General features: G+C 52.7%; 1 protein-coding gene across 5 annotated transcripts in view; it reads right to left on the reverse strand.

The window, feature by feature from the left end:
- Positions 1-695: 695 nt before the first annotated feature.
- The window catches only part of TJAP1 (tight junction associated protein 1), a 39087-nt gene continuing 24037 nt past the window's right edge, over positions 696-15745 (reverse strand). For 2 of the 5 annotated variants that reach the window (XM_050894194.1, XM_050894195.1), the window contains 9 exons: positions 14896-14949; positions 12826-12984; positions 9719-9747; positions 8440-8601; positions 7725-7791; positions 7226-7255; positions 5883-5990; positions 5077-5160; positions 696-3370 (listed from right to left, as the gene is read on the reverse strand). In XM_050894194.1, the coding sequence (XP_050750151.1) occupies positions 2054-3370; positions 5077-5160; positions 5883-5990; positions 7226-7255; positions 7725-7791; positions 8440-8601; positions 9719-9747; positions 12826-12951 (1923 nt within the window). In that variant the 5' untranslated portion in view covers positions 12952-12984; positions 14896-14949 and the 3' untranslated portion in view covers positions 696-2053. Of the gene's footprint in view, positions 3371-5076; positions 5161-5882; positions 5991-7225; positions 7256-7724; positions 7792-8439; positions 8602-9718; positions 9748-12825; positions 12985-14644; positions 14661-14895; positions 14950-15745 lie in introns of those variants that run through there. The other 3 variants (XM_050894196.1, XM_050894198.1, XM_050894197.1) reach the window with 3 other exon arrangements.

Below are 15745 nucleotides of genomic sequence, written 5' to 3' on the forward strand. Positions count from 1 at the left end.
CATTCAGGATAGGGAAGATGAACACCCTGCAGGCTCAGAGGAGGCTCCTGCTCTCAGCACCAGCCTGTTTGCACAGGTATCAAGCGAAATACTGCAGTGAAATACTGAGTCCCACCTCCCCGCCAGAGGGTGGCATCCAGCTCTACAACTGTTCGAGGTGGGAAACAAGGCAAGCATGTAGGCAGCAGCTCTAGCCAGGGTACATAAAGCAACCTACACGGCCGCCAGAGAGGCCTGCAGCTCCCTTTCACAGGCCCTGGAGCCTCCAGGCTCGAGCTGAAGCCCTGGCTGGCCCAAGCTGCAGGCCCTTTGCAGAGACAGGGGTTTGGGGAGAGGAGCAGGGCCCCCCCAGGCAGCTCTTGGCTGCACATCTTGCTGTAAGCATATGAACGGGAGCTCTCTCCTGGACAAGAGGGCTGCTCTCCTACAGCCCAATGAAGAGCCCTCATTGAGTAGGGTGGGAGGACAACACAAACCCAACTCAAAAACCAGACAGCAGGCTGAGGACAGTCAGCAGGGTTTGAGGGGGGCATGGCACAGGGAACCAGGCTATTCTCTGCCTCGCACCCCAGGGGGAGCCAAGAAACACCAGACAGACGAGGGCACAGGACAAAATTAAAACAGGACACCTGGGCTTTGTAAGCCCTCAAAAAAATACCTACATCTACAGACCTCTGCCCTTCCCTCCCCCCCCAAGACATCGAGCACACAAGACTGAGAAGAAAAGTCATACAATATCACACTACACTAGGAAAAACACGCAGAGAGGCCCTACCCAGAAGGGGAGGCCCCGGAGAGGTGCCAGAGCCAGCCTGGAGCCCCCCCAGAGAAGGGGGCGTGCGAGGAGACCCTGGCAAAGGGCTGCTGCCGAGCCGTGAGGTAGTGCGTCTACAGGGAGCAGCTCCTCAGCACACTGCCCTTGCATCCCTGCCAGCCCTGCACCGAGCCCTGCCCAGAAAAGCCCAGCAGTGTCCTTCACGCCTTGCTCGCCTGGAGCAAGACCTTGTTCTTGAGTCTGGAGGGGTTTCTGCAGGCTGGAGGCCAGGATCAGAGGGAAGTGCAGCTCTGAGAGCTGAGCCTCCTCAACACACCCTCAACACAGGCATCAGACCAGCTGCCAACGGCTGTGTCTGTTTATGCAGGGCGGGGAGAAAGAAAAACCAATACACCCCAAAACTAAAGGCTTGGAAAGAAGAAAGAAGCCCACCCAAGAGCAAAGCATCAGCACCGTTCAAACAAAACAACAGCACAGAGAGTGGGGGAAGAGGTGTGAGGGAGGAGACACACAAACACAAACCCCAGCGCCTAGCAGGCAGTGCATCCCCAAACCACCTCGGCCGGCAGCACCCATGCCCCACGCCACAGCACCAGCATCCATGTGTTGCCTCAGCGGGGGCCAGGTGCTGAGCCCAACGCAAGAGCCAAGCAATGGGGACCTGCGGAGGCAGTTTCTGGAGAACCACCCAGCAGGGCAGCTGGAGAAAACAAAACCCAGCAGGAAAATGAGACACCAGCAATTCCAGCACATCCCCAGGGGCACACAGCCATCCGCTGGGAGAGTCCTCGTGCCCCACTCATGGCCCCTGGGGGCTCCCAGGGAATCAGACACCACCACACACGCACTCTGCGCTGTTGGCACAAGTTAAGAGAGCAGAGCAGCTGCGGGCAACCAGCATGAGAGCACCCAGTGCCTCAGGTACCTGAGTGGGAAGGGGGAAGGAAGATGAGAGCATAAAGAGGCACAGGCACCAGGATGAGGGGCACCAAGAACGAACTCCAGTACAGGCACCAGTGTGAGGCTGTGAAGAGAGCTGTGAGTGTGCTGGGGCAGTGGGTGTGCTTCTGCACACTGTGTGTGCTAGTACTGTGGGTCTGAGGTGACGGGGAAGGGGGACCCCAGCTCTTCCAGGTAGCAAAAGAAGAGAATAAATATAAAATTTCAGAGCAGAGCACCCCCTGGGGAGGAGGGTACTAACGGAGGTTTCTCCCTCAGAAGGTGGACAGATGGAGGCATCCCACAGCTCTGCAGCATGTGGCTGCTTCTTGCCCTGCCTCAGCTGAGAAGGTTGCCCTGCTCCTGGGCTTGCGTCAGACTGTCCTTACGATGTAAGTGGTGGACCCCCATCCTCTTGGGGCTGCGGTGCGGCCGACTAAAGGGAGGCTTGACCCTGCCTTCTCCACTTTCCTCTTGGGCACCTCCTTGGTTGCACTCCTTGCTTCCCTGGAGCAACATTTCTCTCTCCTCAGCTGGGCTCTCAGGCAAGCCAAGGTCCACATAGTCCTTGTGCTTCTCTGGTGAGGGGCTTCCAGGCTCAGCAGTGCCCCCACCGCTTTCCTGCAACAGCTTCTGGGCTTCATCCTGTGAGAAATCTGTACCATAATCTGAGGAGAAATGGCTCCTGCGGGCTCTGGACTCGGTGCTGTCTGTGTCCATGCTCGAGTCCCGGCTCACGGTCCAGCTGCAGCTCTGCGCAGACTCCTCACCATCCGAGTAAGCCGAGGCTGCCCTACCCAGCTCCTGCATGGAACGGCTGAACCTCTTCTGGAGCTCAGGGGCTGTGTCACGGCTGAAAGCCGTGCGGTTCATCAGCACCTGCTCTGAGGTGGGGGGTGCCTTGTCCACAAACATACGCTGCCAGTTGGCCAGCAGGTCCTCCTCAGAGCTGGCAGAGCTGGCGAAGGCGCTCGGGATTTGGGGAGGGCTGCTGAACGGGCTGCTCTGGGAAGAGCCGTGAGCCCTGGCTGCTTTGGGGGACTGCTGACAGGAACAGCTGGAGGCTGAACGGCGCCCTTCTGAAGCAGGGCTGTTGGGGAGCGTCCGGTGCCTATCACAGCTCTCATCTTCACTCTGCACCAGGCTGAGGGAGATGGCCTGGCGTGTAGCATATGTACAGTTGGGCAGGGGGCTGTTCTTTGGGATCCTTACCTTGTCCTCAGAGAACTCGATCACTTTGCGCCCAGGGTACATAGGATGGGGAGGTGAGGGTGTAGGGTAGGGGCTTAGCTTCTCAAAGGCAGGCACCTCTTCTGGCACACTTTCCACACTGCTCTGCGGCTTGCAGCCACCATTCTGCTGTTTCCCTGCATCTCCTGCCTCCTTCGCCATCTGCCCTGCACTGTTGCAGGCATCAGGAGGGGCTCCACTCATGTCCACATGCACAAAGACATCCTCAGCCATGGGACAGCTGCCACTGCTAGACTTGGCTGAATTCAGAACCAGAGACTCTGGTTTCTCCAAGACTCTGGCAATGACTGAGGTGGGCACAACATCAGATGGAGCCAAGGTGTGGGTTGCTTCTTGACCAGGGCCTGCGGACTCCCGAGTGCTGTGCAAATGTTTATTGACCATGTCCTGCAGCTCATAGGGAAGCTAGGGAGAAGGAAAAGCACATTAGAAGGGGGCTGCCATGCAAGCCATTTAGTTCCAAATAATCTGCTTTTTCCAACCAACCTTCATGTGTACTTTGTACTCCTTATCTTGACCCTAACATTCACCTACCTTGCCTTGAGAAAGGTACTTCTTTCCAAAGCAAGCCTGCCCCCTGAGGGACTAACAAGGCTCTCTAGCTGTCACACCAGACATGTGTCTAGGCCATGGTTCACAGGCCCCGTTTTGTGAAGAGAATAATAGAAGACAGCACACGAGCTCAGTCCTCCATGCCTGTGAGCACAGAGACAAGGCCCAGCCAGCGCATGCTAGGAAGGGGTCTATTGATCTGTGGAAAATCAGCCGGTGGTTGCACTGAAGTGACTCAACAGCCCCCAGTGCTGGGATTCGCAGTGCTCCCCGAATGCGATAATTGCAGCCATGCTGCCTTGGCAGCCTGCCCGCAGACTAGAATCGATGCCTTCCCTTGTTCCCACCAACTCCACCACCTCATCCCACTTCCTCACTCTCTCCATTTCAGAGAAGCAAACATGGGGTTTATTACCAAAGCTGCAGGACTAGGGTCTCAAGAGGGCATAAGCACTGCTCCTTGTCCTGCAAATGGGCACTACTGCTCTCCCCATCACCCTGCCAAGCTGCCCTCACCTTGGTCACCACACTCATGCACAGCATGAAGTGGAGAGCAGAGCTCCACAAGCCACTCAGTGGCACAGCAAGGTCTGTCCCATCACAGCCAGAAGCTGCGTCCAAAGCTGGGGACTCAGGGCACAATGCATGACAACAGCTGGCTGTGAGGCAGACCGTCTGCACAGCTGCTCAGCACCAACCCCCCTCCAGTGGCAGCCACGTGGGACACGGTGCTCTGGGGGGCAGAATTCAAAGCTCCAGGGAGGGGAGACAGCTGGGAGAGAGGTCAAGGTTACCCCAGCAGTAACTGATACAGTGACCTCAAGAGCGCTAATTTGAGACACAATGGGGGAGGGTGACATATTGGTCACCTGCTAAGTTAAAAAAGACAAGCACATTGTTTTGCTGAGAGGAACATAAGAAGGGATGGAGACTAGGGGTACGGCAAAGAGAGAGCTGGGGTAAGGGCCTGAATGATACTTCCAACCGAAGAAGTGATACTACTAATGTGAAAGGCCTAAACTCTGTCTTTGCTCATCCTGAGGGCAGGATGAGCTGAACAGACCCCACAAGGGGGAGTATGAGTTGGTACCAACTTCTCCTGTTCAGGAGGCCTAAAAGACACCCTGAATGCTGCCTCCCACATTTCTTCTCAGAGTAAGAAGTGAAGCAGGGCCAGACTACTGCTGCTTGACTCCTTATCAGGCAGCGTGGCCCTTCCATGTGGCCAGGTGAGGAAGGGAAGAGGATAGAGCAGGGTAAGAGAGAGGTCTGTCCTCCTGCCAGCTCCCATCAGGCACCCAGCAGGCTATCAAATTCAAGGTTATTGTGCTTTTTATAACAGCTCCTGGCTGAGCTGTGAAACAGAGCTGGTGTGAAAGAGGAGCTGGCAGAGGCTCTGTGCTGCCTTCTCAGTGGGAGTGGGAACAGGAGCCCCCCCACACCTCTATCTGAGGCTGAAGGATGAGTGGCCAACAGCCCTGCAGAGAAAGCTGGAGAAAGCAAGACGCAAGCGGAGACCATGAGCCCTTCTTCCCCACCTCAGCAGGAATGCTACTCACATCAGCAAACTTGTGGTTCCTGAAGTGGGACTTGTTACACTTGAGCAGCTGTACTGCAAGGTTACAATCCTGTCGATAGCGTTCCTGCAAGAAAAGGCACAGGTGTGCAACAGTGTCAGACTGGCCCGATCTCCTTCCCGAAAAGGCACCACCTGACCAGATGCTGCTTGAACAGAAGCAGGAGGAGGCATTTGAATCGCTCATGAAGGCACCTGCCATTCCCTCCTGTCCACACTCCTGGGTATTTTCTGACAACTCAGCCAAGGTGTCCCTTTCAACTCCAGTCCTTGCTCCAGGCATATACTCTGTCAGTGTATCAACCCCCTCTCCTCTGTGGATTTTAATAATCTCCAAAAGTCCCACCAGATTTGCTATCCCATCCCAGAGCTCTCAGCCATGCCTGAAGACACTGCCTGATGTCATGCATCTTGCAGGCAGACAGACTGGAGGGAGTTGAGAGCAGTTAATAGAAACAGCCACCAGATACAGGAACTTCTATATTAATGGTGTAGAAAAGGCATCAGCTCCCTCCCAGCTCTAGAGTAAATGACCCCATCGTTGGTACAGCCTGGACTCAGGTCAAACTGTAAGCTCAAAAGAGCAAATACATCAGACTTGAAGATCAGTTCTTCCTTGCTCAAGCCCTCTGACCCTTTTCTGTTTGCCTGTCCCTACTGTTGTGTACAGCTCCCACACTTTCATACACACTGAAGTCATTCACATGCTTCTTTACACTAATGACTTTGAACAAGAGGAAAAGCCCACATCTCACACACTTCCACAGCCATTTGCAGACTGACACTTACATTGAGTTCCTCCAGCTTATTGATGGTGGTTTTGGCATCAAGCAATTTATTAGTGAGCTCTACAATCTCCCAGTCCAGTGTCTTGCGGTCCATCTCTGCCTTTTTAATCTGGGATGCAAGAACACCAGGTGTAAATCTCCCCAGCACAGAAGAACCTGGCTTCACCACCCACCTCAGCCCAAGCATAGCACAATGACATGTTCAGCTGGGATACAAAAACTTCCAGGCAGACAGACAAGGGGGACAGCCTGGCTCTTCACCAAGGGAGGGACTCCAAAGGCCAAATGGAGCCAGCCACTCTGCTAGCTACAGAGACAACAGGTTGAGTTTGAACCTCCTTAATGCAGTATCTCTTCTTGCAGCACAACCATGTTTCCTCTCTGCCCTGGTTCACGCAGTGCCTGGCGGAAAGCTAGTGGTTTTGTGCAATCAATCCCATCCTGCCACTGGCAGCAAAGACCTCTGAGCTTGTGATACCCAGCCCTCTTCTCTGGGCCAACAGAATGAGAATACTGCCCATAAAGATCCAGCAGTCAATGCTGAATGGACAAAAGGGTTTTTTGGCAGGGAGAGGGCACCATCTTGAAAGAGTTTAAGTCTTGCTCTAGTAAGAAAAAGGACCTGTGTAGCTTCATCTGGAGCTCAGTTAATGCCCTCCCTAAAGCAGGCAATCTTGCATCTTTAGACGCCCGAACAGTTCAGTTACAGGGCCGATAGAGACCCAGATGTAACAGCAGAGAGGGGCAACAGCTCAGAACAACCAAGCCATCCCCTTCTCAAGAAGTTCTTCCAACACTGCCCAAGGGTGCTCTGAGGCTGTGACCACCAGGGCCCAGCTGTGCGTCAGGGATACAGCACAGCAACGCACAAGGGGGTAGGGGAGGACAATGCTTCCCACATACACAGTCTCTTCAGGCCCCAGCACAATGAATATTAACCCAAGAAATTCAAGTGCTAGAACCAAAGAAATCTCATCCTGGGCTACATGGAGGCAATCAGCATCTCAGCTGTTCGACTTGCCTGCTCACAGCCCAGAAGGGGAAGGAAAGGAAGCAAATGAGGCTCACAGCCATCCACATCTTGTACAGTGCCACAGCTTATGGGCACCACTTCCCAATACGCCATGCTCCAGCTGGCTCAGAGTCAAACGCTCTTAAGATGGAGCACTGCAAGCTAGGACCTGCTGCATCTGCGGGCAGCTGCTGGATACCAGGTGAGCCCTTGGCTGGACGAGGACTGGGGCCCCTCCATCTGGAATGGTGTATGTGGGACTGACAATGAAATCAACAGGCTGAGACACGTAAAGAGGAAAAAGAAAAAACACACAAACGAAAAGACGCAACTGCAAAAATCCAGCTTTGGCTGAGAGAGGCCTGAGAGGTGAGTGCGCCCAGCGTGTGCCAGCGGCAGCATGGGGAGGAGAAAGAGAGAGAGAGAGGGGGAGGGAGAGAAAAGAAACAGCCATGAGTGTTATGAATGCACACAACAGACATACACGCACATTGGCTCTGCTCTGACTGCCCCCATCCTCCCAGGATGACCACCCCAAGACTGGCTGACACATCCGTGGCATTTTGAGAGGGACTGAAGCAACACGACGGAGTACCATGCAATTATGTTGTGGGGAACCAAAGCTCACGTGCATGATCAAGTAGGGGCTCAGTAAATCAAGAAAACAGTTCATGACACCAGCCGGAACAGGGAGTAGATGGTCATGGCCAGAATCTCACCCCTCACCCACTGCCACATCTGCTGGGTAAAGCCAGGGCCCCTTCCCTCATCTGCTCCTAACACACAGGTCTCTTCCACCTCCCTTCTGTAGTGACTTAATAGGGCACTTACCAGGGCATGCAGCTTCTCCTCCAGGTCTTGGTTGGTTCTCTGGGAAGCAGTGTAGCTGTTCTGCAACCTACAGAAACAAGATTGTATACATGGGAATGGATCTCAGGCACCTGCTCAAGTCCCTTTCATAGCTGCCAAGCAAACCACCAACTCCACAACTCCAGAAAGATTGGTACTAAGACAACCAGGCATATTAACTATGCCTCACCTCTGCCACATAATGGCCTTCAGACCTCAAGTTACTGGAAGCAAGATGGGGTTGGCTAGGTGAAAGTATCTTGCAGGGGAGGGTGTGAACGACTTTGGAGGACTCCTCAGAGCTATGTCATGTATAAGCATGTGACCAGTGACTGGCGTGGATTTTTAACTGAGGTACTTTTCAGGTAAAGAGGTGATGTATTTTTTTGCAGCCACCAGTGGCTCCTTTTGCACATGTGGGGTAACCATCCAAGCTGGATCCTGCCTTACAGCCAACAGATAAAGAATTCCCTGTTGTTGTCAGCCCCTCACGCTGGCAGCATTCCTACACTGTACTGTGGAGGAAGTAATGGCTTCAGAGCCTTTCACTCCCCTACAGTCTGGGGGTGCACCTTTCTGAGGATGCAGCATGCCTTTGATTTACACAACAGGGCACAGCCTGCTCATGTCAGCTGAGGGAGTCCTTGGTGGGAGGGATCTCTCCAGCTCTACCCGTCTCTTGTTTTCTTTTTCATACCTACGGAATTTGTCCTTGAATTTCTCCAGCTCCTCACGGTTCTGGCCCAGCTCCATCTCCAGGTAGTCCTGACCTGACTCCAGCTCCCTCTCCATCGCCTCCATTTTGTTAGTCACATATGTCAGCCGTCGGCGCAGCTCCTCATTCTCATGCTGCAGTAGCCTGGGGCACACAGGAACAAGGTACCACTGAGTGCACAAGGGGTACTCCATATCAGCATCACCACATCGCTGCCCTGCTCTAGGGCCCAAGACCCCACACAGGGGCCCCAGGAAGTCGGGAACAGAACTGGCAGGAGACTCCAGCACACACAGTGAGAGGTGCATCTCTGTCAGGAGAGGGAGACTCAAACTCTCTTGGAGCATGGGCAAAGCAGCACATGCCAGCTGGCAAGTCATAGCTCCCTCTCGGGTTACAGTGCTTGGATAAAGCCCACTAGCCAGATGAGCTGCACAGCTCCAGTGTCCCTCACTGGTGAATGAAACCCACTCAATAATTTACCCCAGTCCAGGTTAGATGAGTTGAAGGCAAAAAGAGTAAAATCATCTTCTCCTCCCCTGAAACTGTTCAAAAGCCCTCACACCTTTAACACATGATGGAAAGAGGACTCCATACAGCCTTAAGCCCAGAAGCAGAGGTGGTGGGGTGCATTTACAGATGTGATCACAGCTGCCAGTCAACCCCATTCCAACATAAACTGCTCCACTCCTCCCCAGCCAGGACATGCCTGGTGGTCAGAAGGATTTCCTGTTGTTTTTCATTCCTTTGTGCTCAGAGAAACTCAGAAGCACGGCTTCTCTCTGGCAGTGCAAGCTTTCTCCTCACTACGGCTTGGAGCTCAGTGCTAGCAGCTGTCTGTGCCCCACATCACCTCCAGCAAAGGGCTCAGCTCTCACCCTCAGTCAGCAGCAGGCCTCTGCATACTGCTTCTGGTGGCTTACACCAAAACAGTGGCAACAACAAGAAGGGATTAAAAAAGGCACTCCTCTCTCCACCTGTATTAAAGGCTTCATCTCCTACTTTCTTTCACACCCATCAACTCCTCCACCTGCACCGGGGGTCTATGTTCCCTCCCCCTCCAGGGGGAGAGACATGCAAGGCAGAGGTTGGCAAGGCACAGACTAAAGCTCTGCCTACATGGCCCCAAGAAGATTGAAGATCTGAGAGGAGCCTGCAGGGCCAGTCAGCTTCGCTGTGCAGGTGGCACAGGCAGGATGTGAGGAATCAGCACCCACGCAGTTGCAGTATGACAGGCATAAAGGGGGAGCAGGACACTTACTTCATCCTTTCTGCATCCGTCAAGGGTTCCTGCACAAGGAAGAAAACAGCTGTGAGATTCTTTCAGAGGAGGAGTTGGTCTCTCTCACTGCCCTAAAGGGCAGAGTCTTGGTTGCTAGACCCTACCTGTGACTCTTCCTCACCTGCTCTGACAGGTCATGCTAGGCAAGCTTAGAGCTGCTAGGATCTGTACACACCACTCAGCTGTCTGATACCAAGACAGACTGTGTGTTCTGGTTCAGGGTAGAAGAGCTAGACTAGAAACCACCACACAAGTTAGGTAACTTTACTCTCCCACGGTGCAATCTCAACATCTGTTGTAACATCGCCACCTTAGCTGGTGTTTCAGCTTCCTCCACATCCACAGTTAGTGGGTAGCAGGAATCTCACAGGCCAGCATACACTGAGGATTAAATTGTCACCACAGCAATCACAACACCCTTGAAGCCCCACCAAAAGAATGAGAGAGAATCATTTGGGAACTGAAAAATATGTTTACCATTTACACCACCCAGACTGCGCTGTGAAAAGGGTTTCTTTCTGCAGACCTGAAACCAGCCACTGTAACTATTCTAGGATAGCAGAAGAAACACCAAAGGTCAGAAAAGCCTGTGAAAGAAATTAACATTCTGGGCAAGATCCCCAGAGATGGCTGGAGCAGGGACCTGCAGAACAAGGAGACACAGCACAGTGACAAGAGCACACAGCTCAGCCAGTCTCACTTCCTTTGCACTCTGTGTTAACCCGTGAGATGGCTGCTGCCTGCCAGCATGGCTGGGAGAGATTTAATTAGCACTAGAAGCAACCGTATTTTCTGTGAAAGTCCAAGACTGTGACCATTCTCACAAAGTCCAAGCTGCCCATGGATTATTTTTGGTGCTTGGTACCAACAGCACTGCACAAACCCACAGTGCTGCCACGCTTTAGGTTGCCCATTAAGTGTCACAGCCAGCTCTGGGCTGAGAGGCCATGCCACAGACAGTTGTGGATGAGGTTGTTGAGCTGCTAGCGATATTACAGAAGGCAAACCACCCCAGTCCTGGCCCTGAGACATCATGGGGCTGCTTTCTTCATCAATTCACACTTTAAAAGAATGGTCCTTACCACCTGCATACATCCTCCTGTCCCTAAAGGCAAAGCATCAATTCATTCTTTTCTTACATCCCGACCCCACATGACAATCAGTTAATTCATGCAGAATTATCTAGCAACTGCCTCCCCTACCTCCCCAAATACACACACATCAGATGCTAGTGACCAGGCAAAGGGGATAATATGATTCCTATTAAAACGAGGCAATGGCCCCAAAGCAGGCTGGAGAAAAGAGAAGGCTTACAAAGACCTGAAACAGCCATCATACAAAGATCCAATACCCCAAGACAGCCAGGCACAGGGCACACACAAAGCACCAGGAGCATCCCAACACCTCCTGACAACAGAGCTGCCTGCCTCCTGCACACGCCTGCTGCCCCGCAGCCTGGAGGGCCTCCAACCTGCAAACACCTCGGAAGTCTGCAGTGGGGAGGACAGCACCAGCTCCTGCCTTTCTAACTCCCGTGGCCAAAGGGAAGCTGGTTCCTCCCAGGAAGATATACCCAACCTGGAGCACAGCCATGAGTGGCACCCACAAGGGAGCAGCTTCTGGTGATTAAGCACCCACAACATGAGGTCTGGGGGGCTGCCCTCACTCTCCCCGCTGGCATTACAGACTAGATGAGATCCAGGTGGGGGCTTCGGCCTTTGTGAGACCCCTGTCTGTGAGCCGGTGGCCCTGGCACCTACCTTGTTTAGTGCCAGGCTGAAGGAAGGGGAGGATCTAGATGGGGTAGGCCCCTCCTCCCGACTCCAGCGTGTTGGAGTGGAGAAGGATCCTTTCTCTGGGTAGTTCGGCTCCACTGCATGCTTCTGCCCAAGTTTAGCACACAGATGGTGTGGCTGTAATAGCCGTGAACAGGGACTGCTTTCATCCCTTCTGCCCTCTGCACTGCTTTTCCATGAAGACAGTGAGTGCTGCTGCCCAGAGGATGTCCCTGCCAGCCCCAAGTCTGCCAGCTGCTGCAGCTCATACTGACACAGATCTACTACCCTCCTCTCCAAGGAAAGGAGTTTTTCCTTACTGTCCTTCCTCCCAAGGACGGGTTTCTTTCTTAGTCTGGAAGCTCTCTCAGCCTCCTCCGCATACTTTCTCTGGCACAAAGCCATTCCCAGCCCCTCACATTTCTTTTCTGCTTTTCTTCTGCTTGGGCAGGGGGATCTTTCAGTTGCACGCTTGGTTTTGACTCCTTGCAGGTGACCTTCCCCTTGGCCTTCTGGCACGGAGCTTCTGGGGAGAAGGGGAGAATTCTGGTCTAGTTCTGCTCCCCTGGTCTCTCCCCGTGAGCGCAAGTGGATGGGACTCAGCACCCGCTGGGTAATCTCATCCAGGAATTTGGAGAACTGCAGTTTTTCCTCTGTGATCTTCTCCCTGCGCTTGACAGAGTCAGTGGCACTGCTGCTGCTGTGCTCCAGTGAGCGCTTCTCCCTACGGCTGAGGCAGAGCTGAGGATCACTGTACTTGCGTGAGCCACGGCCATGGGAAAGTGTCTCTACTGAGTGAGACTTGCATAAGCTCTCAGGGCATGCGCCTGTCATGTTGGTCTGCTTCAAGATCCCTTTGAGAGGCAGGTGTGTAGAGGAAACCCGAAACTTTCTCGGTGTCAGGACTTCAGGAGGCTCTTTAAACATAAGCGAGCGTTCCAGGCTTCTGCTCTTGAAAGAGCAAGTGGGATGGTGTCTTTCATCTTCAGACACCACAACTGTGTCCATGCTACGGCTCACAAATTTGCTGAGGTGCCCACGACTGCGGTTTGGGCACTGCTTCCCACTTCGCTGCCCCATCTTCCCACCACGTGGACGTGCTGATGAGACAGTCTGGCTCTTGATGTTCAACTCTGCTCTGCACCCTGTCACTTCCTTCTCACTGCTGGACTCCAGGGACCACGATGAGGAGAAGTTCAGGTTGCAAACCTCAAACCCCTCTGCCTGCTTGAGCTGGCCTGCCTCGGTGTAACTAAACCCTGTTTGTTGGTGCAATGGTGTTAAGCCCTTTGCCACCCGGCAAGCCGTTACCTGACTCTGCTCGGCCAAGATCACTCCATCCTGGTCGTCACGAATGATGGGTACCTCATGGCGGATCTCACGATGCTGCGGGGGTGCCTTGCGGTAAGGCTTCTTTGATGGAGCTGTGCTTGACATCCTCCCACCTGCGTGGCTCCGAAAGCGGGTTACCTACCAACAGCAGAAAGTGCACAGAAGAGAGAGTCACAGGCGCTCCATTGAACCCTAGAAGTGACCCAGCAGGAATTTGGCTCCCCTGGAGTCCCAGAGCAGGTCCCCATGCAGAGTGCTAATAGAGCAGGGAAAGGATGTGGCCACAAGCCTTGAGCGGCAGCTGCAGGAGAGGGAGCAAAGTAAGAGGTAGCTGTGTCCTTCTCCCAGCCAGTGAGAGCAGAGGGCTGGCGCATCCTCTCCCCCCCTCTACACACGCTCACTCACGTAGTTTGTGTGTGTCCAGATTATATATAGCAAACGAGAACAGACCTCACAGCAGCATATTGATTAGGCTCTTTAGGAAAGGCCTTTTCCAATATGGAAACTGCAAGCCTTACAGGCAGCAGTGACAGCTGGAGCAGGAGTTATTGATCAGGTGCTGTCACTGTCAGCAGGGACTATGTGGGAGGAGACTCCAGCCATTAAAGAGCCCAAACACAGAAGTTTTTGGCTTACACTGGAACCCCAATGGAGCAGACCACAGGAGGCTTGTCAGAAGGAGGTACCATATCATTACAACTGCTCAATCTGTCAGAAAAGACAAAGACCACCCCCAAGTCACAGGTGGCATCAAATTAGGGAGCAATGCCATTGACGTTGGTACCTAAGGCCAGACTTTGCAACATGCAGCAGTACCACTAGTGGAAAGACCAGATAGTCCCTTTACCCCAGCCGTGCTGGGCAGGATTCTTCCTGCTGCAGGAGCAGTAGCAGTACAACAGCAAAAAATGGGGTAGAAGGAAAGCAGCTATCTTGTACACATGGAAGAATCTCCTTCCTTTCCATCACTTTGGGACTGCAGTGAAGGGCAGGAAGACTTCCCCCCAAGCAGCCAGGATTTCAACCACCCCATTGTACATAAGACAAGACGTCTCGGAGATGCCAAGCAGTCCCTGCAGAGCCCAATACCAAGCTTTCCCCAATGACAACATATACATCGTTCATAGTCCCTCTATATTTGGGGTAAGCACCCTCTTCTCATTCCCTTTTCCCTTGCTGGATCCTAACACTGATCAAGCCTAGCACCTCTGCAATCCTCAGCGCCTGACCTGTAGCACTTCAAAGTGCAGGACCTGCCTCAACTCAGATCACCCTCTCCTCTCCTCTACAGGCTGGGCCATTTGACTCCCATTCACATACCTTCAAGGCAGTCAGTGGATACCACTGAGCCAGTGACCTAACAGATTTCACTTGCTTTGTGTTTTGGCCAATGGAGTTTTACATGTTAAGTGTCTACAAGGAGCCCCAAGAATTCTCTCTGATTCTTATCCGCTCTTGCCTAGCTGCATCTTCTTGACACTTAGACTGAGCCCCCTGGGAGGACTGGCAAGCGTGAGGTGTCTGCACCAAGCACAGAGTGGCTCCAAGCCACAACAGGCTTTACACTTCACAGGAACATTTGCAAGCTGTCCTCCACTCCGCTAAAAACACAAGCTCACAAAAGTTTCTCACGCCTTTCCACAGACATGAACAACTTCCTAGGACTAACCTGTAAATCTCCACCATCAGAATGCTGGAAACTCCCCCTTGCTGCAGTCATTCCCTCAAGGACCCTTCTCCTAAAAGGACTCAAGTAGGTGAAGACAATCTTCTAATAGAAAAATCACACCCAGCATACCGAATGCACATTCCACTGCATCCCCAAGCAAAACACATGGGTCTGACTTGCTGGGAAGACACTTCTCTTCTTCAAAGAGGAATGCTGAAATCCTGATCAGAATCAGATTTGTCAACACCCCACCATCAAACAGGTGATCTAGGGGACTCTTCTGTCAATTGCTGCCAGGCTAAGGACAGGAGACGCGCATGAAGATATCCCAAGCTGAAATCACAATCATTTCTCTAGCCCACAAGGACCTGAGCACTTACCAGCCTGGGCTCAAATTCAAAGCCTCATGAAGCAGGGACACTCACTCAGATGCTCTGAAGAAGAGAAACAAATAGCTTAGCATCCATCAAAACAGCCAGTTTGAAATCTAACCCCATAAATATGTAAGGAATAGGGAATGTTTATAACCAAGGACAATTGGATGGTCATCTCACTCCAGATATCTGCCCCAACCCACATCAGATCTTCTGAAAGTAAATGAAATTAGCTTAGGATAGTTGGGTCACATAGCCCAGCAAGAGCTGGAAAGGCACCTGGCAAGGACACGTCTAAGGCACTCAGGCAACTGGGACCACACAAACTCAAAATTCATGAAGCAATAGCTTCAAGGGAACCTTGGTTCCAGGAAGGACTAAACAAACCTCCTGTGGAATGGGACCCTCCCAGCTAATCTTCCCTGCTACTGCAGAGGGATGCTAACTGTGAAGCCTTCGGTACAGAAGCTTGGTAATGCTAACAATTAGCTCACTCGTCCTTTTAAGTCAGTGCTTCTCATCTACAAATAAGCTGACAATTATCAGACTCTTGTTTGAGCCAAAACATTACATCCTTGTGCCTAGAGCTGTGATAACCCACACCTCCATGAGAGAGGAAGGCAAGCCACTCTCTGACTTCCAGCAAGCAGCATGCCATGCTCTACCTTGCTGCTAACAGTCTTCTGTAAAATAGTGTCCAGCCAACCAGGGATACAACACAAGTTCAGAAACAACCTTCTTCTGTTCAAAGCCCAGGGCACCCATCACTACAAGAAGACCATTGGGTTGATCTGGGAGCCAGCTGTACAAGCGTAGCTCTGTGGCCATCACTCTGCCACCGGCACGAGAGAGAGAC

This window comes from Gymnogyps californianus, chromosome 3 (assembly GCF_018139145.2).
Source record: "Gymnogyps californianus isolate 813 chromosome 3, ASM1813914v2, whole genome shotgun sequence".
Taxonomy (NCBI): Eukaryota; Metazoa; Chordata; class Aves; order Accipitriformes; family Cathartidae; genus Gymnogyps; species Gymnogyps californianus.